The following is a 23,789-nucleotide window of genomic DNA, read 5'->3' as shown; positions in this document are numbered from 1 at the left end:
GAATCCTCCCCCTTCTCTTCCTCCTTTGACAGATCAGCAGCAATTCCCAGTGAAAGTGAGGAATGCTTTAGGTGGGGGGGGGAAAAGGTAAAATAACTGCAAGTGCTAAATGAATGCATCAGTCCTGCCTGGAGAAAGCCTGCATTTGAAGGTACAGAGCACTGCTTTGCTGCTGGTGTGCAGAGGACATCTTAGAGGATATGGGATGAGCTCAGTGTTGGTTGAGAGATGACAACTGAAAGAGTTCCCATAGCTACGTATTTTTTTTTTACATGGATACATAATTGCTTGGGAACGTGCCAATATCCTGTATTTAATCAACTGAATAAAGAATACACAGCAGCCCAGCAAGGCTGTTAAACTTTGTGCTATCAAGAGCATAGTTAAAATTAAGTGGAGTTGGAGATTGCGGATAGGAAATGTTCTTAATACATTCGTATAAACTGTTGTACTGAAACTTTGTCTTTATTCTGCTGTTTCTCCTGATCAAGGATTGTGTTTCCCCAAAGTTACATCCTTCTCTTTTCTGCAGTGCTGTTCCTGGACGTAGGCAGAACACCATAGTGGTGAAGGTTCCAGGGCACGACGACAGTCACAACGAAGATGGAGAGAGTGGCTCTGAGGCCAGTGACTCCGTTTCCAACAGTGGACAATTAGGAAGCCAAAGTATTGGGAACAATGTCACTCTTATTACGCTGAACTCTGAAGGTATGCTGGTCTGAGACTACATGAGAAAAGTAAATGGGAGGGTGGAATAAACCCAAATTCAGCTGGAAGCTTCTGTACAGCAAGCATCAGATAGGAATGAATAATAAGCTGAGTGAATATATTTTATATATATATATATATATATATATAAATAAATCTATATATCTACTTAGAGATATATATATATATGCATATATTTAGATAAAATCTATACTAGCTTTACAGACAGAGCAGCTAATTAGAATTGCCTGTAAAATTTAAAATATATGCCCCCCCCTGTAGCAGTGCAACCTCAAGGATTTTCTGTCACTGGGTTGTTTCAGGAAAACAAATGCCATCTCTGGGAAATAGAATCTACTGATCCATCTCAAGTGTTCGTGCCAACCCATCCTTTAGTTCTCACAAAGGAAAAGTATTTATTTTAGCAACTCTTAACAGTTTTGTAAGTAAATTCATATGAAAGACACTATTAGCAGAATAATGGACAGTGTCAGCAGCTTCTGAAACAGATTTTTTTAGATATGTCACCTTCAATGAAGTCCAAGAATTTTAAATTAGCCTTATAAAGATGCTCTATTTTACGTGATTGGAAATATTACAACATGGAATGTTAGGTGGCAGTTTTAGTCACAAACAAGATGGGATAAGGAGCACTGAGTTTTAGATGGAAATAACTTGTGATCAATTCTGCCCTTTGTTGAACTTGAAAAGTTGATCTACTGAAAGTCTCATGCACCAAAGATGGTTTCTAAAAATATTGTTTGGAAGCAGTTGAACCTGAGATTCTTTAATTTGTCTGGATGCCCATACAGTGTTTCATAAAGATTCTTGGAGATCTGTCCTGTGTGTGTGTTGTGTTGATGAGCTGCTCCTGAGGAACACTTCATAGTGGTCAATGGAGAATAAAAGGGCAGTTAGCTGTCTCAGGAATCACTCTCAAAAAACGTTCAGATTGCAGATAGTGCTGAAATGAGTTTCAAATCTACATAAAGTAATTCTGCTAGTTGTATAAGTTCCTTGTTGAACTCTTTCCTGATTAACTTCATCTTCATTCCCTTTTGGCTTCTGCGTGAGGAAATTTATTCTGTGCTTTCTGGAATCAGATGAATTTAGCATAAGGTCTCTGCTTCCTCGGATTAGGGGATATCTGGAAGTCTTTGTGCTCGAGTTTTGATCAATGTCTGATGACAAGGAAATCCTAAAATGTCCAGTTTTACAAGCTGTGTTCTAGTTAACTATTTCTTCCAGACTGGTGAAACCAGTGGGAGGAAGGTCTGAGTCTTATTAGTCAACTGAAGGCAGCAAGCAGGAGGCATCACTGATAATAGCTTTGGCTCTGACTAACTTAATGATGCAAGGAATAGAGATAGATCCCGAGCCTGTGGAATGTAAAGCCAGAACTCCCTGGCTATAGGAGCTGGCTGAATGCAAGGTATGCTCACTGAGGTCTTCGGAAACAGCCTGTAGCTGTTTTCCATGTTGGAGTGCCAGTAAGAAGGCCAGTAAAACACATCATATGCTGCTTTGGTGGAAACCAGGGGAAAGGATGAAAAAGGAGGTTGTCAACTTTCATTTCTTTATTCCGTTTTAATATGGCTGATAGGAGGAGGAATGGCACAAATAGAAGTGATAAAATTGCTATGGTGCAGATGCTGCTCGGGGTGATTCAAATTACCCTGTATTGTTTCAATGGAAATTGAAGTAAGTATTTTTAAAGATCTTTTTTTTTCTTCTTTTTTTTAACCCCAAAAACTTTGTGGAATTTCTATGAAAGCAGGCATACTTTGGGCATTCATGAGCACTATCTGGTATGCACATTGTCATCAGAAAAGGCTGCATTTGTAACAGTATACAATGTATGTATCACTCAGTATTTATAACAGAAACTCTTCTCTGAGCGTTCATTGCAGAGCTTTAAAGCTGCATGAGGTAGAAAAGCTTATGCTACCAGAGAGGGGAAAATACTTTGCATGCTCACACTTAGCATGTGTTGGCCCAGATTTTGAGTCAGGAAAGACTGAGACATGTTCAGATAATCTTAAATGTCCCAAGTGAAAATGGGGTGTTGCTGCAATGGCAGGGCTTGTGTATGGAGCATGCCCTCTTGGGGTCTGTTCATATTTCATACAGCTCTGCATTCCCTGTGTCAGGAGCGAAGTTTCTAGCATTAGGAGGGAGGTTGTTGTCTTATGCCCTTTTTGCCTTGGTGGTTTTGGCACGGATTTGCCCAGACAAATGTGATGTTGGTCTTTTACATAGCTGTATATGTAAATTGTGAGGAAATGGCTAATCCATTAACGTCCTCAGATCTGATTTTCTTCAGACCTTTAGAACAGTCATCCATTAAAAATCTCCTGGAGATTGATGAATGCTTGGAGAGATCAGATTAGTAATCCCCATGCTTACCTCTCTTGCCCTCGTGGAGATGAGAGGCCTGCTCACACAGCAGGAATGCTAAGCAGCATAGCCTGCAGTATGTCACAGATTAAATTAGTAAAAAAGGAAGCGATGAAGAGTAACAGCTCGGCTCTGCAGACTTGTTTTCTTCAGCAGCAAAAGGCAAAAGTTACAGCGCCCATCAGCTCGCTTTCGTTGTCTGGAGCAGAATTCTGAATGGCTTGGAGTTGCGCAGAGGAATCTGGGTTGGTTCTGAGGTACGAGAGGACAAGAAAGGCAAACTTCTAGCCCTTTTTCAGCATGCCTGCCATTCGTTGCCCTCTGTCTAGAAAGCAAAACACATCTGTGTTCATGGTGTGCTGTCAGCTGACACTGAGCATGGCCCTGACTTGTGGGGGTTTTCAGAATGCAACTCATGGATGCATTGTTTGCTCTCTGCTGGCTGTTTCCAAAAGACATTTAATCCCATATGATAGTTTAGAAAACATTCATTTTTATTATGTATTTTCCCGAGGCACTCTGTGCTTTTTCTTTAATCTGGAAGAAAGCTGTGTTTAAGTATTTTGGGGAATTTTCTTGTTTGCTGTCCTAATTTTTTTGTTCTCTGTGCAGATTAAGGATCTTTCTTCATTGAATGGAATAAAGAAGGAACGTTTATCACTAGAATATGTTTAAAGTGGCTGTCATTAGTTGATGGATGTGCTTTTTGCTTTTTTATGAGTCTGGTTAATTTTGACATGGATGGGTTTTTATGGTAGGTTTTGAATACAGCATATTCCCAGTTTGAACAAAGTTGTGCTTTTTGCATCTTGAGCTTTCTAATGAGGCTTAAAGCCAATGAGCAGCTGATGAACGAAGAACGTTTTTAAATCGTTGCCATCAGTAGATCTTCAGGAACTGCTCCAGAAACAGTTTGTCAGTATAAAGGGACGTGGTTTAGTAGGGAACTGCTGGTGGTGGGTGGGTGGTTGGACTTGGATGATCTTGGAGGTCTTTTCCAAGCTTGGTGATCCTATGGTTTGTAGTTGTGAACGTTTAGCTGTGTTTGCTGATAGCTTCTCGTCCCTTTAACCGTGATCAGAAGGCGTGCTGAGCTGTGTGACTTCAGGCACAGGCACCCTCCAACTTTGTACAATTCACTTAGGAAAAGTAAGCAGAGGAAGTGACCTCCTTAATTCCATCGGTGCAGTTTTGGAGGTGGAAAGGCTCCTCCAGCATCACTCATCATGAAAACTTGGGTCCTAACATCATGACATTCTTCTTGGATTTTGTCTTCCCCTGCAGAAACTGAGAGGAACACTAGATCCACACTAGTTTTAAATTACAGAAGTTTTAAACCTACAATATGAGGTACCTATATTATTTTCTGGTTTTAATGAGTTCTCTGGTGCTGGTATGTGGCACTAATCCTGCCAAGGGTTGGTTTTCAGTTGATTGAGCCGTAACCTGGCAGCCCTGCGCGCTTTCATTCTCACCACAAATCTTTAAACAATATTCTGACGTTCTCAAATGTGTTTGTCTAAACTTTCTCACTGCAAGGAGTTCATGTTAGATGAGGAAAAGCAAGTCTGAGTAACCAGGAGCGATTGAGCTTTGTTAAGAATGGTGAATAGACTTTCAAATGATCAACACCTAAAAAGGAGGCTTTCGTGTTCTTAATAGATAACATCTGAGATGAAAATAACACTTGTCCAGGTTCCTTCCCATCCTATTCAACTCTTTGGCCTTCTATTGAAAGAGCCATTACAGATACAGCCTTCCCAACCTGTCACTGCAACCCCAACACTGTGCATCCCATGCTGCTGTACAGCACCCTATGAGGACCTTTTGCCATCTGCGCTCCTCAGAGTAACTCTAATTTCCTCAATAGTCAATAATGGGTTTCCTTACATTCCTTACATTACAAAGTTCTGGGTTCTGTACGTATTCTGCACTTCCACAGTACTTCCCTCAGTGCTCAGTGCTGATTAGAGATCATTGCGTGGTTGGGTTTATAGGAAGCCGTGGCCATTCCTCACCTGCTCTTCAAAGTTTCCCTTTACAGCATGGATACAAACAGAACTTGCTGGGTTTTTCTTGCTGCTTGTGCACAGAAGAAGTACAAACAGCTCAGATGCTGAATGCTTCTGGTAATAAGCTCTCTGAAGGCACTCTGATTATTCTCTACTTACACACATCCCTAGGAGTACTTTGATCAGCACCACACATTGCTTTCAAGGTAAAAGAGATTTCAGGATATAAGGAAGAGAATATTATAAGAGTGTTTTTTTTTTTATACATTTAGTATGTGGTAGTATTTATAGCTTCTGTTCTGCGACCTGCAGTACAGACAAGAAGAGCATCTTCTTCCAGAAATGCTAATTCACATTGTTATCCTTTTAAATCTGTTTCTTGGACAATAGAGTTACTGTCCTATTTTTAATATGGAAGGAAGGAAAGCTGGACCTCTCATCTTTGTGTTGTAAGAATACCCCATTCAGCATTGCTGTGCTGCCTTAAAAGCAGATGTTGTTCGAAATGTCTAAGCTAAAGCCAAGGCTTTGAAATTGCTAAGAAAGAAGCACACTGGCTGAATATGTGAAATGCTTGAAGAGAGCCCCTTGAAGACTATTTTTAAGTGATATAAATAAAACAGCAAGATCCATTGATTTAGCTCTTGGTTCAGTGAACTTTACACTTGATAACTCTGACATGCAATGTTTGGCACCGTGTGTGATGGTTTTGTATCCTATCTGCTTTCGCAGTGTTGTTTTTACTGCATTTTAAGACTATGACAGAATTAGAAGTAGAAATGTAAACATGCATATTTTTGGAGAAGATAAGGGCAAGCTGGTCTATGTAATATGTTAATTAAAGGAAAAATAGGTTTTTTTCCTAAGGAAAATTGCTTAGTCACTATCTGTCTCTTCAGCTTTGCATCTGAGGCAGTTATTTTCCAATAGTAGTATTTAACAGAGCTCACCATTTTTGAAGTGTGATACTAAACGGCTGTTTTAAGTGGCCAGGACTTCTTTACAGGACTTTTAGTTCGCTGTTAAGATGGAATCCTTCATTTTATATCATCGCTTACAACTCTTCTGCTTTTCCTGCTGAGCTCCTCATGTCCACATGCAGACAGCAAGAGTGAACCTTCACACAGCAAACGTTTTCCATCCTTAAAATAGCAGTGTGCACAGCTGATGTGAGCACACTGATCAGACCTCACGAACTTACTGATGGGTTAAAGCCAAGGAAAGCTATAGGAATGGGACTGCATTGAGTTTGGATTATTGGGAGCTCTCTGCTAATCACACCCCCATGAACCCTTGCAGGGCCAAAGCCCTCCAGCTGTTTGACAGGAGTTTACTTAAGAAGATGCAAAATCTCCTACACATTAGCCAGAATATTACTTAATGTCTCCAGGACTGGGGGTTTCTTTTTGTTTTGAGCTTAAGTAATCTCTCTGCCTTTCTATGGCAGCTACCAGGTGGTTTTTTTTCCTGCTGCAAGTACCAGCTTCCACCCTGCCTTTCAAATGCAACCGCACTGAGTAATGGAATGGGTTAATTCCAGTATTTATGTGGGCAGGTGCTCCATCTTGTTTGCCTTTGTTTTAAAGGAATGGTCGACAGCACAGGGTGAGAGAGCAAAGCCCAGCTTTGTTTCTGGTCTTACTGCTGGTGCTTACACGTTGAATAGGGGAACGTGTCCCACTGGAAAGATGTGAATAGCAGTGCAGGGTCTGCCATCTCCTTGGGTGGACGCACATGTGCGTGGTGAGACCAGGCATGAGATCTGCAATGACTCTTGTCTGATGGCTGTGCTCTCGGCACTGGGGTTTGGATGCTGACCACAAAGCTCCCTGTGCTGTTTCTGCAGCAGTACATGGCAGTGCAGCAGCCCCAGCCTCCTCTGCCTGCTCACACGTGCTTGCTGAAACCATTGCGTTCTCTGGTCACAGAGAAACGGTCAACTGTGTTCTGAGATAAAAGGAATGGACTTAATACAGTCAAAAAGATTTGAAAACAGCATTGAAAAGCAAACTAGTTCTGGATTCAGCAGGATGGAGATAAAGGCAAATTTTCTGATCTTGAAAAAAACAGTGAAGAGAAACCAGAAACTTAGATTGTCTGTCATTGAAATGAGTTTCTGAGTGCAGAGAGCAAATCAGATAAAAACATCAGGACTTTTAACACTGGAAATAGGAATGATCGAGAGCCACTTTGCTGGTGATACAGTATTTGGCGTACAGAAGTGCAAGGAAGCACCTTTCTGCAGCACATATCTCATGGTGGAGCTCCTCTGCAGAGTGCATTCTGCATGCCAGAGTTTAAGTGGAACGGCAGAGCCATTAGGAAAATTAATGAAAGAAAAATCCTTTGGGGTGAAATCAGAAAGGTTTGTGTTTACCCTGGCATACAGATGAGTGCGTGCATTTATACGCGCTGGTTTTTAAGCAAAGCTTGTTATCTGACTGTATTTTTCCTCCCCAGCCCTTTGAGTGTTTGTTGTCTTTTGGCAGTCTTGAAAGAGCAGAAGCTGTGCTGCTGTGGTTGTGCAGTGCCTGGTGGAGGCCTGGCTCAGTATCCCAGTCTTGCAATGTATGTACTAAATAACCCGGCCCATCTAGATCCCATCTAGATATAAATATAATGCCTGATAATTCACATCAGGAGCCATTACAGTGAACAGAAAAGGAGGCTTGAGTGTTGGAAGCTTTGAATGAAAGTAGCTTTAATCAATAGTATTTATGTGCTAAATAATTGCTCAGAGAAAAGAACGTCCATCAAACTCTGTCTTTTTGTCCCTCTCCCTATTCAGTCTCTTTTCTCCACTCATTCAGAGCCCGTTCCCTCCTAACTGGCACTCTGCTTCCTCTTCTCACCGTTATTTTGGATGTCAGTCTTTTCCTAGTTGTTGTGTCCGAGGTGCCTGATGTGCTGACAGTTCAGTATGGCTAATATTTTCATAGAATCACAGAATCCATAGGGTTGGAAGAGACCCCCACAGGTCACCTAGTCCAACTGCCCTACTCCAAACAGGGACATCCACAGCTCCATTAGGTTGCCCACAGCCTTATCCAGCCTTGCCTTACAAGTCAGATGTTTTCATACGTGATGAGGAGAATTTTAGCTTGTGTGCCATCAGGTAGATCAGCAAGATGGTCACGTGTAACTTCACCCATGTAAGTTTCACTGATACTAAATGATTACACAGCAAAGCCTGTGGACCTCAGCTTTTAAGGCTTTGGGTGATGGTTATGTATATGTGTTTATATACGTGACCTGGAGTGCATGGGAAAAGGAGAGGTGAGGAAAAGGCTGGACGCATCCATAGAGCTGTCAGAATTCTTGTTAGGTTACCGTGCTCTTCTGCATCATCAGGCTCTCATTACCATCAGCATTTTGGTACTGTTCAGGTTTCATTTGGACAGGAAGAATTTCATTTAGAAGGCTGCAGGAAATGAATTAATCTGGCATATTCAAACCAGTTTAGTTTGGACTGAATGGAAGTGTTGGCGTCAACATTGAGTGGATGTATGCAAAGACCACTGGTAATTTCATGCACATCATTTTTCTTTAATGATTCCTTGTATTTCTGCAGACAAAAGGAAGCTTTCAGTTGCAGCTTTCATCCTTAAAGCAGGATGGAAATACAAGAAAGAATTTCACATGGGGCTTGCATTCATAGGTCAGAATAACAAGGCAGTGTCTTTTTTGCAGGCTGCTAGCAATAAAAGGACAGTTGCATGTGGTGAAAACAGTATGTTCTGGACTTGGTGCCAGTAGAGAAAAAGAGACAAAACCACACAAGTGTTGATTTTGCAGATTGATAAGAATCTTTGGTTGGTGTAGGCTGCTAGCAAGAGTACAGATGAAAGTTTCCCAATATATGAATTACTTACACCTAATGGTAATAGTGTGAACTGGTGAAGTAGTGAGGTTGGGAAGGCGTGTAGCACCTTCCTTTTGCTTCCTAGGTTTTCTTCTGAAAAACATCCACATCTCTCCAATGACATCTTTGCTTTGCCAGCTCTGTCCAAATTTTTATCAAACACTCCATTTGTCTTCAGGAACAGAATGTTATTTTCCCTGATAATGTTAACCAGACTTGTGGTAAGGCCAGACACAGTGGCATTCAGAACAAGTCGTAATTAATCTGAACCACCTTATTTTTCAGATGGCACCTGGTGCTGTGGACAGAAAACCACCCGTGTGCTTCATTACATAGTTTAGGTACAAGCAAAAATGTACATATGAAGTACTTTACATACGTATGAATAGAAAGAGGCATCTAACAATCTATTCAGAGCAGAGCATTAAATTCTGATTTCATCAGAAATAAATTGGAGGGGCTAGCTGCTCCGTATGTCAGTGATAAGTATTTTTCCTTAGACGTTATTACATTTGATAATCTGTTCTTTGTGATGATACATCACCGTTGCACAATCTAACGTTTGCTCCGTACTGTCATAATTCATTGCAATGAAATTACATCTGACAGCAGTGGTATGACCCAACCTGAAGGTCGTATGGAAAAACTGTTCTGTGTGTTGGAGCTGCTTTTATGGTAGGTTTTATTGCGTATCTTCTTGGCTTACAGCCTGGTGAAATGCGGGCTGACGGCGTGTACCAGTTGTTAGAGGGAAAGCTGCTGATTGCTTGGGGTTCAGTACGAAGAGTGCTCGTCTGTTGGACTTCTGTCACTTAGCTGACTAAAAGGGATTATGGAAAACAGGACTTTATGACTTTGTTTATGCCATAAAGCTCCATTTCGAAGGCATTTTGTGTGGGATAAATCATATACTTGATTGCCTTTTTCTCATGTTTGCCATTCTGGTGATATGTGAAGCAGTGGGAAGATGCTGTAATGCTCTGGAGCGGGAGAAGCGAAGTGTTCCTAAGTGAGGAAGCTTTGTGTTTTACTCTACTAAGAGCAAACACAGAAATCAAACACAGAAATGGCCTCTGTCAGTGAACACTGGTTGTTTTTCCCAATTCCTACTGATGTTGTCAACGTTTGTACTGGGAATCCTGCTTTCATTTGGAATGAGCATCTCGCCCTCTGTCATGTGTTGCATCCCATCCTCCATTAGTGGTTGGTCATCCCTCTGAGCTCTGTTCCAGCTCCTTGTTAGTCTCATATCCACCAACTTTTGGCATTACCAAGGATTTGTTTACACTGAGGGCTTGGTGTCTCTTAAGGTGAATAGTTTTTGCTCCCCTCAAAGTGAGACACTGTGGCAAATTCAAAAATCTTCTGCAGATGGACATACAGAGTAGTGTGTGCACACAGAGAAGTTAGGTGTAGCTCTGGCAGTGATTAAAATTAAAATATATTGCCCTGCTAATGACCTCATCCTTGACTAGAAGGGAAGATGCACTGGGGAGATGACTAATGATTCATTTATTATCTTTGTGCTGGGACTATTCCTTGGTAAGCTGTGTTTTTAGGAAATAATATAGAATGCTGGCCAGTAAATTTGAGGGGAAAACAAAATTCTGATTGGGATCTCTGGCTACATTTTGAGTGATTGTTATTACTTAAAATACTGTTTTTGTAAGTGATCAGATAAGGTACTGACCACTATTGAGTACAACTCCTTAAATTTATAATCTTGCTTAGGCTTGTTTTAGTCTGATGCTTTTGGGGAGAAATGTGGTTCAAAGCTGCTAGCTTGTTGGGATTAGCTATACTTTGAGAATGCTACGGGGTTGCAGTAATTCATTTTTAGGGAATGACTAACTTGATAAAAATGAGAGCACTGAATACGGTGAATGCAGCGTGCTTTCAGCTGTTGGCTTCTAACACGAGACACTTCTGAAAGCTGAGAGTGAATTAGACGTTTGGACTAATTGCACGGGGTTCCTTCTGTAGGACAGGATGTTAATGGTCTCTGCTTTGCTCACTGTTGATGCAGCTTTGAGAATTAACTTTTTATCCACAACAAGTACTGTGAGCCTATCGGTCATTCTAGATCTGAAAGAAGCTTATGGAGACTGCAGAGAAAACAGGAAGAACTTAAATGTTGGCTGCTACCTGAACCTGACTCTTTCATTCCTGGTCACGATAACAATTTCCACAATCTCTGTTTCTAGAGGATTACCCCAATGGGACGTGGCTTGGAGATGAAAATAACCCTGAGATGCGGGTCCGTTGCCCCATCACCCCTGCTGACATGCTGCACATCAGCACCAACTGCCGCACGGCCGAGAAGATGGCGCTGACGTTGCTCGATTATCTCTTCCATCGGGAAATTCAGGCCATCTCCAACCTTTCAGGCCAGGGGAAGCATGGCAAGAAGCAGCTCGATCCTCTCATGATATACGGAATCCGCTGTGAGTACAGTACTGAAAGTTCCAGGTTTATTCGGCATTGATAAGACAGCAACTGTGGGCCTCTTGCAGTTGCGCTACGTGAGAACGGAGCGTGTTGCCAGACAAATGGTTTTTCAGCTGTTGTTTATGAAGGAATCCTAATGGACTGCTTTAAGTTAGCTTGTTGTGGGCCAGAAATGCCTCAGCATCGAAATCTGAATTCAGATTTAATTGCAGCTAGCAGCTGCGAGCACACCAAGTGTAGCAAATAGTCTTTGGCTAAATTGAAAGAGATCATAAAAGGAAACGAGTTATTTATTTAGTTATTCATAGAACCTCTTCAGTTGGAAGGGACCCTGACAGGTCATCTAGTCCAACTCCCTACAGTGAACAGGGGCATTTAAATACTGCTCATGTGTTCAAAATAATCGCCTTTCATCTCAGGTTTTTACTCTTCATTTGTGTGTATTATTTCAGAAGTCACTCTGATGTTGAGATGGAAAAAAATTGCCATCTCTTTTTTTGAAGAGAGATTAAGTGTCACAAAGTCTGTGGCTTCACAGCAAGAATTCACACCGTGTTGATGTACTGCTGGCTGCTGCAGTGTGTGTGAATCTTTTTGGTAATTAAAGCTATCTGTTTGTTACTGCATATATTACTTATATTGCAGATGGAGCTTTTGGCAGTGTGAAAGGTATTAAAAATGTTTTGCATACAGAATATAGTAAGCATAGCCCCTAGTTAGGAGTGAAAAAGAATCTGAATATATGCATCTCACTCTGATACAGTGGCTTCTAGTAGGGGATTACTTGGTGAATACATTAATGAGGACAGCCAAGTCTCTTCCTCGTGCTGTGGTGTAAATATTTTACTGCAAAGGAAGTAGGTGAAGGCCTTGCAGACATGCATCTGATACAGTGCTTCAGCTCTTGTGTGATGCCTTTCTACGTATGTTGTGTGAAGGGAGGAAAGCTTTAAACATGAGTGTAGAATTGAGTGTGTCTGAAAATGACCAGCTTGACTCACTGAACCAGATCTCACTCTTTATAGCCAGATCTTATGTAGGTCACCCATGGATTAGTAGGGAAGGAATAATTTGTTACACTACAATGTTTTGTATGCCATTGCCAATTTGAAATGCCAATTAAGGCTTAAGAACGTAGCCAGACAGAGCTTATTTCCATTGCTGTTTGAAGAATTCGATGTTTTGTTTTTATGCTTTTGTTAAGGCAATGGGTTTAATAGTTACACAGAAGAGTGTTTGATGATGATACTGCTCTGCTTTCTATTTTCTAAACTGAGCCAAGAAATAAACTCCTATTGACCTGTTTTTATTTCTAGTAGTTTACTGGCTATCTCAGGGAATGTAATAGGCAATAACCATTCAGTTTGCTGCATTAGGCCAATCGTCTTTTTGTGTACCTGAAGCAGATGTCAGGCTTGTACTGCAATCACATTAAATGTGTGTTTGTAGAGGAGATTATGATCCAAAGGAATTTGGATCTCCTAAATTTTATCTATTGATCTCATCAGTGCAAATGACTGCGTTACATTGTTCTTAAACCTAGACAGATTTGAAAAGGTGGACGTTGGGAAGGAATGTGTGAGCTAATGCTAGGGGCAAGTCAATTCTGTGAGGCATTGTGATCCTTAAGAAATGGGATGGTTGAGGTGATCTCTGCATGTGGGAAAGGTTTCAGTGGCAGGAGTACAACCAACAGCAGGCCATAAGCAGCAGCATTCTGAGTGATGGACATAGGAGCTGCTGGGTTTGTGTCTTTTGTGCCATAAGCACAGTTCTGAAAGTTCCTTCTGCACATTGACTGGTGCACTGCTTTCTTTTGGGAGCCAATATGTAACCAACTGGAGGCTGTGTGCCTTTGGAAACAACTGTGCCCTGCATGAAACTGCCCAGTTTGTTGTTATGAGTGCCTGGATGTTAATGGCTGTTGAGATTTGCATCTATAGTGACAACTGGAGAGAATTCATGTAAACTTTATGAAGCAATAAATTTACTAGGAACAACGCTGGCCCACAAACAATGATTTCGTGTTATTTTATCACTACCAATAATTCATTTAAAATGCGATTTGGTTTCGGGAGGCAGATTATGAATTTGCTGTGATGTGAGAGAGCATATGGATAAATGCCTCATAACATTTAAGGATGAGGTTCTGGCTGCGTTGTACAACTCCTGTTGAGTTCAGCTGTGCCAGGATTTCATCCATTTCATCCTTCCATTTGTCAGAGGGGCGGTGAGAAGAGCCCCGGCACGCCGTGCCTGCTTGGCAGTACTACTGCAGAGCCCATCTGGTTCTTATTGATGATGTTATTGATGACAGGCTGAGGGAGCTGGGCTTGTTCAGCCTGGAGAAGAGAAGGCTGTGGGATGACCTCATGGCAGCCTTTCAGGACCTAAAGGGAGCCTACAAACAGGAGGGGAGTCAACTCTTTGAAAGGGTAGATAACAGCAGGACAAGGGGAAATGGTTTCAAGTTGAGAGAAGAAAGAATTAGGTTGGGTATTGGGGAAGTTCTAGCCGCCCAGAGAGGCTGTGATGCCCCGTCCATCCCTGGAGGTGTTAAAGTTGGATGGGGCCCTGGGCAGCCTGGGCTGCTATGAAATGGGAAGGTTGTCGGCCCTGCCTGTGGCAGGGGGTGAGTAGGAGCTTCACGATCCTTGGGGTCCCTTCCAACCCAAACCATTCTATGACTCAATGATTCTGTGATGTGTTGCTCCATAAATCCTACCAAAAACTGAGGGCAGTGCTGGCATGGGAACCAAGTTATGTTGTTGTCCTGACTGTGTGGTTTGCTTGTGCTCTGAGCTGTACTACTTTGATGCGTTGTTTTAAACTTAAATGTAAATCTAATGTCATCAGCCTTGCTTTTACCAATCCTAGCTAGCAGTGCTCAAGCCAGTGCATGAAGGATTATATCTTCTCTTTTGTTTCAGGTTTCTTTAAGTTTTGCCAGTGGAAAGCTATTTCTTCCTTTCTCTTTTTCTAGAAGAGAAAGATGACATCCAGATCTGTATTTAATAGAAAGTATTTTGACTAATGTGCAGAAGCTATAGAGAACGAATGGATGCATGTCTATGAAAAATTCTTGGTGTGCTGCATAAGGTTCACCACAGGGAGATGAAAGTTTATCTTTGGAAGTATACATTTTCATTTGTGGTATAAAATGTGCTTGTGGGGTGGCAGCAGTAGTGAGGAAAGTTTTTAGGCAAGGAACCAAAATGACTTAAAGGCACTCTGTGTCATTAAGTAGCTCATTACTTCAGCCCTACTGAAAACAGACATTTTCTCATGAAATACAAGGACACCAGCAGTTCTGATTTTCAGTATGTAACACAAAATTCAGGATTAGCCCTTTCAAGATCACCACCACTGTCAGTAATCCTTGTTGTATAAAATAGGAATGCTGGAATAGAAAGGAAATAGCATGAATTATTCCCCATTTGCTGTTAGTGCCTCGGCTCTGTGACTCTCTTGCATCTGCACACTTGTTTCTGCAGGCTCTCACCTGTCATTTTTTAACACATCAGTCAATTTTGGCCAAATTAGACAAGAGGAGACAAGGTCAGTATCTACAAAGGAAATGCAGAGCGAGGGCTTGGGTGGAAGCAAGAGATGTAGATTCGCTAACTGTGTGAAGGAAGAGCTGTGCCCTTACGTTCTGTGGTGTTGATGGACACCAAAAGTCCTCCTAATAGCATCCCTGTGGTTATGTCTGGCTGTCAGTTCAGTACTGCTGAATTTCCCTGTCTGCTTCCAGGACTGCTTTGTAGAGTGAATTGCATTAACCTTCAGTTCATGGGTTAACACTTATTTCATCTTTATATTTTACTGGCTGAAAGATATTAATACTCTTCGATAGAAAAGAGCTCTTCAGAGAGCTGTTCAGATAGAATTAAGCACTGTGTTGCTTTACAAAATTAATCGAGGCGATGCTGCTTCAGATGGAGGAGCAGACCACCCACATCTGTTTAATAGGAAACACATTTGACTCCTGCTTGTGTAGAGTGTGCTGCACAGAGCAGTGTGTGTGTGTGTGTGTGTGTGTGTCCATGTACTCCTGCACATCGTGCAGGTTGGGCCAGTTTCAGGCTCGGAGCCTGTCCTAGGGAATCTGCTGGTCACAGTCATTCACTCATGTTTTCACTTCTCATTTGCCTTTAATGAAGATTTTAATAAAGAAGCACAGCATGCTTATGTTCCATCTTCCATCAGCATCGTCATGCTTTTACGTGTTGGAGGAAAGGTAAGAAGTTGCATCTCGCAGACAAGCTGTTAGCTCTGATATTTCTCAGCAGTGGGTCTGTCTTAGGAGATGCATCAGACTTTTGTCATTACACAGAATGTTTCATATAAACATTGCTGTTACTCAGAGTGTGTTCTACAAATGCAGAACACCTTTGCTATTTTTTCCACTTCAAAAAAGCTTTTTATACTTTTTAAATACTTTTTAGTCTCCGTTCTGCTTCCTAATCTCTTCAAGCTTGTTTTGCACTGTGTCTTCCTTTCATTACCTGGGCTTCACATGTGTCTCGTCTTGGAATATTGCCCTAGAATATATGGCATTTGTACAGTGGTACAACACAGTATTGCACATAACTGCAGCATGGATTGCTCCAAGTCCTGGTTCTGAGCAACTGGAGCCACGCAGCTCGATGGTGGATTCCATCAGGACTGCTGATGCTTTCTGTTTAACCCATGCTTCTGTTTCTTTGTTACATAGGACGTTAACTAATTTTCCAAGCTGTAGCATTCAGAGAAGAAGTTGTGTGGTTTGTGTCCACACAGATGAGCTAATCTTGTGGTCCCTGGAAATACTTTTTGCCAACATTTTCTTCTCCTAGCAATAAATACTATGGAGCAGTTTGGAAATATGAACTCACTTCAGCCCGTTCCTTTGAGGACAGGGGTGTTATTAGATGTTGCAGTGCATTTCTTGACTGCCAGATCATGGTTTAGAGGTAGGACAAACTCCATTTTACAGTTCAAAGGGTTGAATGAAAGTAAACAAGGATTAGCCCAAATCTGCAGCATCATGCCTGCGGCAGATGGGGAAGCTGAAGCAGATTCTCCCGAGCTGAGTGCTATTCAAAACCTCTGCTCTGAATCTCACTAAGTGGACCACGTCCATTTGACAAGTTCAGAAAGGCTGCTTTTGCTTCTTTCTGTGATGGTGGTAACTGCTACAGGGAGGACTCAGGGAGAGAGCAGGAGGAGTCTGCAGGGCTGCTGAGCTGTCTCATACCTCAAGCAGAGAGTGAGAAGCAGAGTCTGAGAGCTCAGCACATCTCCGAATGAAAAGAAGGCAAAGAAAACATTTCTGTTATGCTCTTACAATATCCAAAAAGCATTATTTTTTTGGGACAGCACCCTCAGGAAAGGCCTTGATGCAGCAGTGCTGCTTGTTGCAAACACGTTGTCTTCCTGAGAGCTGCAGAAGCCTGGCTTCAGTTCCAAATAGCTGCTGCTTTGTGAATCAATTAAACGCTGCCACATGGAGGGAAGTGATAACCTCTTTTGAGGCTAGGCAAGAAGATAATATGAGAACCCATCAAGTTTATCTCGGCACCGCAGTTCTCGTAAATGGCATCAATGCTGGCCCTTGCTTACTGACTTTATGTAAGCGCTGTAATTTACTGCTGGCTGTTGTTTTCTTCTTTCCTGGGTGCTTATGTGTATTTCAATTACTATCCGAGCCAGTTGCTGTTTAATAAACTGAAATAAAGGTGGCAGTTTTGGGGGAAGAAGAAATAAATAGTTTGCAGGGTGTTTTCTCTCTCCGTCTCGCGCTTCTCGTGTGGTTCCTGCTTTGTAAAAGTGATGAATTTAGTTTTCCATTTCCAACTGCCTAGCCTGTCAGTTGTAGCTGTGACTGCATGTAGCTTGATTGTGCACGATGTGCTGTCAAGCATGTGTGAGTTCATGGGCTCTAGAGAAAGAAGAAAGCTAAAACATGAGGTCACTTGGACCATCTCTTTACGGCTTAAACGTGATTGTTCCATCCTGTTAATGCTTCTGCGCTCTGGCCAGACTTAACGTACGTGCTGGAGTGCCCTGCTCTGCTAAAACAGATCAGTCTATGAATGTAAGAAGAGTTTCCTTAGCGATTTCAAATGTTGCTTCAGGAGGGTATAATGTAAAAAGCGTCAAAATTGTGTTGTTGGTTAGAAAGATACGTGAGAATTCCTGCTACAAACATGGTCATTTATTTGCATTGTAGCTATAGAATGAAAACCAAGGGGTTGTTAGGTGGATTTCAGATGCCACTGCAGATTCCTGTAGGAAGAATCCCCATACAGTGACATCAGTGAGAAGGGTTGGGCCCTTTTTGGTTAGCACTGACAGCAAAGACCAGGGATCTTCTCCATCAGCACTGCAGGTCCATCCAGGCTGTGCAGTTTGAAGTGAAAGGGAAGACTTTTGCATCACAAGGTGCTGATCACTGTTTTCTTTGGACTGATTTCTCCATTTGTGGACCCTTCTGCAGGGTTACAGCTGTCTGCAGGGCAGGTGCCCCTCTGGGTTCTGAGCCAGGAGCATTCCTTTCTATTGCTGCCTGTACTGGAGGCCGACGGCTCCCCAGCATTGCTTGGGCTCAATGCGTACATAAATAATTTGGTGGAGTTACCTTTGATAATTCAATATCCAGCATCTTTTTTCAGATAAGTTCCACTGACAAACTTTCAGCAGCCTTTTGAGGAGAAGTAATATTACTATCAAGGACTGTCGAATGAGAAAACTGAACTTTTGCAGTGTGGATTTAAAAGAGACGAGCAGCGAGAGCTGTAACGTATCTGATCCCTGAGATGGTGAGAGCAAGAGCAGGTGGGTCAGCACAGATGTAACACACACTGCCCTGGATGGCTCACGGCCGCGTTTGCTGGGGTCTGAGAGTCCACAACATCTCATAAACAGAATTGCAGAAAGTTGTGGGGTTTTTCCTCCCTCGCTTTTCTCTCCTTCGTTTCCTAAGGGTTAAAAAGCACTGTGGGGAGATGCCTCAAGCAGACTGCAAGTCAAATGTAAATAAATTCCCGCAGCGTTCAGGTTTCTGTCGTGCCAGCCCTTTCCAAAGCCACAAACTCCTTCGGAAGGGGAGAAATTCTCGTTGTTGATTCCTAAGCGAGTTTTTCTTGGCGGCACGTGGGGCAGTGACTGCCATCCAGATGGGATCCTGAGGCACCGCGGCGAGGGGTTATGTAACGGGGTGGCTCAGGAGGGGGGGCTGAAAGCAAAACCCTCTGCTTTTCTTTTTTTCCATCGGTTTTACTGCGGGTTCTGTCGGGTTGAATTGTGCTGCCGTGTAAAAAAACAAACGGCTGTTTAATCAATTTCTCTTTCAAGCTGCGGAGATCAGAAATGACCTGATGTGTGATTGTTGGCCGCGGCTCCTTCACATCAGAGCCGTTTATTTCGATCACGCGTTATTGCTTCAAATTGGGTGATTCCATTTGTTTTCAGTGTCAGGCTTTGATTTCAACCTGTGAATCGATCCCTTGGCAATAAACGCGTCGTACACCAGGTACGTTCTGCTCCAAAGCAGAATGAAAGTTGATGTGCCGTGCAGGAGCAGCTCTCCCAAAGGGGGACTAAAAGGAATAGGAGGATCTTTGCTTGCTCAGTCTGATCAGAAATGAACCCTGACATTTGGAATGTGCCAAAATGGAAGGTGAATGTGTTGGAAGCTTCAAAAGCACGTGTGCATTTTTATTGTGCAGGAAGGTGAGCGCGTGAGACTTTAGATTTGGAAGGGGAATTGGTAGGGACGGGGTTGGTGTCCTTGAGGTCCTAATCTTTGTGAAGATGTTTCAGATGAAAACGTTTGTACAGTCTGTATGGAATGCTGCCATTGCGATTTTCAGCCACAGATATATGAAATGTGCAATTTCACTTTCGTCCTGCGACCCAAATGTTGCATGAATATATACATTCTGGGAGGAAATGAACATAGATCACAGATCTTCTGTTGTGGGGTATTTTTTTATTTTATTTTATTTTTTTTTAAAATTCCCCAAAGTATTTTGTTTCATTTGCTGCGCCTTCAGATTGGTGAGATGATGTTTTTCAGCCCTGGGAATCTGTTTTCTTTCAAAGCTGGGGGAAAATAGAAGTGGTTGTATTTTGTGTTGTCACTGTGGGGTAGCTTTCATGTAACTGGGGAGGGGTAGCAGGGAGATAGCAGAGTATATTCAGAGTGTAAACCCTCTGATTTGGTCTGGAATTATTTTCTTGTTGGGTTAGTTCATTTGGAGTTAAACTTAATTAAGGAGTTAGACAATATTCTTGATAATTACACTCTGGTTATTAAACAGGAGGGGATATGTCTGTTTGTGACAGTGGATGGTGATAGGACAAGGGGGAATGGTTTTAAAGTGAGACAGGGGAGGTTTAGGTTGGATATGAGGAGGAAGGTTTTCCCCCAGAGGGTGGTGAGGCAGTGGCACAGGGTGCCCAAGGAGGCTGTGGATGCCCCATCCCTGCAGGCATTCAAGGCCAGGCTGGATGTGGCTCTGGGCAGCCTGGGCTGCTGGTTGGTGACCTGCACACAGCAGGGGTTGGAACTGGATGAGCGTTGTGCTCCTTTGCAACCTGGACCATTCTATGATTAGATGGTTACATATTGCCAGCTGTTAATATTGTTCACCATCAGAGCACTGTGATCAAACACATGGCATGAAAATCCCTTCAAGTGTGCAAGGAGGAACAACTCCCTTACTCAGAGGTTGCCCCCCTCCCACGTGGCAGCAGATCCTGGTTGTGCACCCCACAAACCCTGAGCAGCAGTGATGGAAATGCAGCAGTGGTGCATGAGGGATGTGTGCTGCCCTCCTCACCAGGCTGGTGCATTCGCTGCTCCACTAGATGTCATCATTTGCGTGCTGATGGCTGTCTTGAGTAAATCAAACAGGTTCTGCTGTTGGTACAGCAATTAGAAGTAGGCAAGGAGGGTTAGCAGGCAGGTGGCAAGGTGTGTGTGTGTGTTTGTATGACTGCAGGAGGTCTTGCATTGGTGAACAGCCTGCATCGGATGCACACCTGGAAGGAGTGTATTTTTGGTGTCCCCAATGTTAGTCCTCATTCCCTACACTTTGAGGTTACAGATGCTAAAATATGTGTGTGTGTGTATGTATATAGATATATATCTGTATATACTGTTCTTAAAACTTGCAGACCAAGGTTGATCCTTCAGATTTGGGGGGGGTTTTAATTTCATGTTCCCACTGGCTCTGTGTTACACTGGCAAAAGCCAACAAGTAAATATTTAGAATAAATATTAATGAGATATTCCGACCAATTAACTCTCATTAAACCACAGTTAGCTGTTTGGGTAGGTGGGAGCCAGCAGCTGGCATTCAGGTTATATTAATTATTCTTTTGAAGAACACGATAGTAGTTGTTGGTGTAAAACATCAGCATTAGCATCCCTCCGTGCTTCCTATTCTCGTGTATGCTTTAGGTCTCAGAATGCTTTATAGTTCCTACAGCTTTACATTCCTTAAAGTAAAAGGCAATAAGAACTGTAATAAGAGGAATCTCATGCCTTTTGGGCTGAGCTAACCAAACCAAAAAGAAACGAAACCCCCCAAAACAGGAAAAAATAACAAATAAAATGCAAACCTGCCCTTACCCTCAGCAAAACGATGCCGTCTGGCAAGCAGTTGCAGAAGGACTCATACAGGATCTGTGCCCAGGAGTGCTCAGGACAAATGCAGATGCTCCCTGTGGCCGTGATTCTGCTGGGATCCAACCAGCAGTGATCTGCAGCTGCACCTCGGTGCTCTCACTTCAGTCAGGGCTTAAACACGAGCCTCTACAGACAGATGCTTTTTATGCTGTTAGATGTTGTTTCCTGATTATTTTTTGTCCTCCTTAAATGTGGCAGACTGACATTACAGGTGGAAACTTTCTTCCCTGTTCCTCCATGTTCGAGCCACATACAATTGTAGTCTGTACGTTGTCTTAACGCTGTAATTAGCATTTCATAATTAGCTGCTGACTAGTTGAACAATTCCTCTGCCTTTCTCTCTAACGCTGGCATATTATTGCACACCCCTTTGATCCCAAAAAAGGATTCCTACCAGCCAGAGACTTCATTTGAACTCGGCTTTGTTTTAGCAGCTGAGACAACATTGTTTTGAAGTGGTAGTTTCCTTGACATAGCTAAAAACATGTTGCTTCCATTTGTGTTTGAGAGATTCTCATCCTAAAGCACAACCCATCTCGTTCCCCAGCTCTGGTAGAGTTCGGGGCCACTGGGACGTGTGTAATTAATTATTAGAGCTGCATTACTGTGCTGTGGGGAGCAGAGGGGCACTGTGTGGCTGAGGTCAGCTCAGCTTGCTGTCTGCCAGCCCGCTTCTGTCCCAACTGCCTTGTAAAGCAATAGGAATACATATTTAGTTCCTCAATGGGCTGGCACGTGTATTTATGTAACCCTGGAGCACGGTGGCATCTGGAAGCTAGCGCAGTTCTGCTGAGCAGTGCACACCTGGAAGGAGTGTATTTTTGGTGTCCCCCATGTTAGTCCTCATTCCCTACACTGTATAATCACACGCTTCTATTTCAAAGCAATGACTCACTCTGGTTTTTCACATCTGGAATGTTTACCTCGAACATTCCTCTCTTTACGTTGATGTCCTTAATGATATTTAGGAATTCCCTTATTCTCTTGTCACGTCAGACTTAATTTCCCGGCTGTGGGTGAATGCTGTATGGCTATTTGCTGTAATACAGCTCTGAAATCAGCAGCTTTGCACTTTGTCGGAAGGTCGTCGAAGATGATATCCTCAATGAGATCTGTAGGTAGGGTTCCTGTTGTCCACGCAGAAAGGAATTTGATTAATGTGTAATTTCAGCTCTTATGTATTATTATAACTTAACTGAAGAGTGCAGTCGAATAATCTATTTGTCATGGGACCTTATTTGCACAAATCCTCTTAAACCGTGTCTTCTGCACTGAGGGAAGCAGGACGTTTGTTCTCTTTGAGAGCTGACAGTGGAACTTGCTTTTAAGAGTTGAGATTTCAACAACACTGAAGTCTGATTTTAATATTTGAGTTTTAAGGTTCTTGCGTGACTGTTTGCAGGCAAAATCAGCAGCCCTTGTTTTCTTCAGAAAGATTCTGTGGATCGATTCAATCACTTGAATCTGAAATTAGACCGAATTTGAACCCTCTTTAAAAGGGCAGGCTTGAAAAATCGTGTTGAAATTGAAAGTGGAAAGAACAGTTCACCAGGTCTGCCTGCTTGGATCGCAGTGGATGGGAGCAGCTCTGTGTGCTCCGGGGTAACGCTTTCCCTGCAGCCTTTCAAAGTGCAACAATAGAACAGGACAAATCTGTGCCATTCCAGGATAAAGGGCAGCAAAAGGAGTCCTGCCAGCTCCGTGAATGCAATTGATTTGCCTTTCAATTCTGCAAGCAAATCTGTGTTTGTGGAGAACGGGAAGCAGCGCAACGTTCAGGATCTAAATGTGAGCTGTTGACATGAAGTTTGTTTTTTCGGAGACGGATTTTGTCAGTGGAATATTTCATGTCTGGTTTTGATATTACAAACGTCTTCTCTTCCTCCTCAATTTGTTCTTAATTAAATTTTGTTACAATTTAGTGTTTTCTGCGGGTTGCTTTGTCTGCTGCCTGACTTCTGACCTTTAAGAAAGAGAGGATTACTTTCTCAGGAGCATTGTTTTCATTCTTTTTTTCCTTCATTATTTCTGCTTTTCCCCCCTGTGAAAGATTCTCAAACCCCTGAACATTTTGTACATTGACTGCCCAAAAGTGTGGGAATGTGTGGTCATTTCAGACATCGCTGCTGACAACTTTTCTGTTCGTACCACATCTTTACCATCTTTCCCATTGTTTTTTTTTTTCCTTAGATGAGCAACAAAAAGATTTATTCTGTGGCGCACAAAAACTGTCCTGGGACTTTGTGGCGAGGTGTCTTTTAGTTCTGTATGAACTTCTGTAAATGTGTCCTCATAAGTGGAGCAGTAGCTGTAGTGATGCACCTGCTGCTTTTCATGCTGACTTGCTGAATTTTGCCAGTGTGTGCATGCTGTCCTCCTTTCTTTTGCTGGATGAAGTCTTATAAAGCTTGATTTGGGAGGTGAGGTTCTCCAAGAAAGCAAGCTCTGCACTCTTAGCATTTCAAAACAAGCACATCCTTTTGTTCTGAACGTTACCAGCAGCCATCCCTTGTCCTGGAGAAAAGACCTTCAAAGCCCCTCTCAGGCGATCTCAGTCCTTGCCTTCACTGCTCTGAGTGCATCTCTCCTCCAAAATGCCGTTGTCTTTTTGCCAAAGTGCTGAATTACACTGCTGGATGTGGCTAAATGTTTCAATCAGGGCTGTGATGTGGCTCAGGGAAGC

The 23,789-nt window shown here is 42.6% G+C and overlaps 1 protein-coding gene across 10 annotated transcripts in view; it reads left to right on the top strand.

Moving 5' to 3' along the window:
- BANP (BTG3 associated nuclear protein) overlaps window positions 1-23,789 on the top strand; it is a 126,403-nt gene that overhangs the window by 26,879 nt on the left and 75,735 nt on the right. For all 10 annotated transcript variants that reach the window (XR_008207602.1, XR_008207601.1, XM_052686254.1 and 7 more), the window contains 2 exons: window positions 533-708; window positions 11,184-11,423. Coding sequence is in view for 8 of the 10 variants with exons in the window: in XM_052686254.1 (XP_052542214.1) it covers window positions 533-708; window positions 11,184-11,423 (416 nt within the window). In the remaining 2 variants the exon portion in view is untranslated. The remainder of the gene's footprint in view (window positions 1-532; window positions 709-11,183; window positions 11,424-23,789) is intronic.

This window comes from Tympanuchus pallidicinctus, unplaced genomic scaffold (assembly GCF_026119805.1).
Source record: "Tympanuchus pallidicinctus isolate F22 unplaced genomic scaffold, pur_lepc_1.0 scaffold22, whole genome shotgun sequence".
Taxonomy (NCBI): domain Eukaryota; kingdom Metazoa; phylum Chordata; class Aves; order Galliformes; family Phasianidae; genus Tympanuchus; species Tympanuchus pallidicinctus.
Note: the sequence above shows the minus strand (reverse complement) of the source record. Positions and strands in the feature narration are given on the sequence as shown.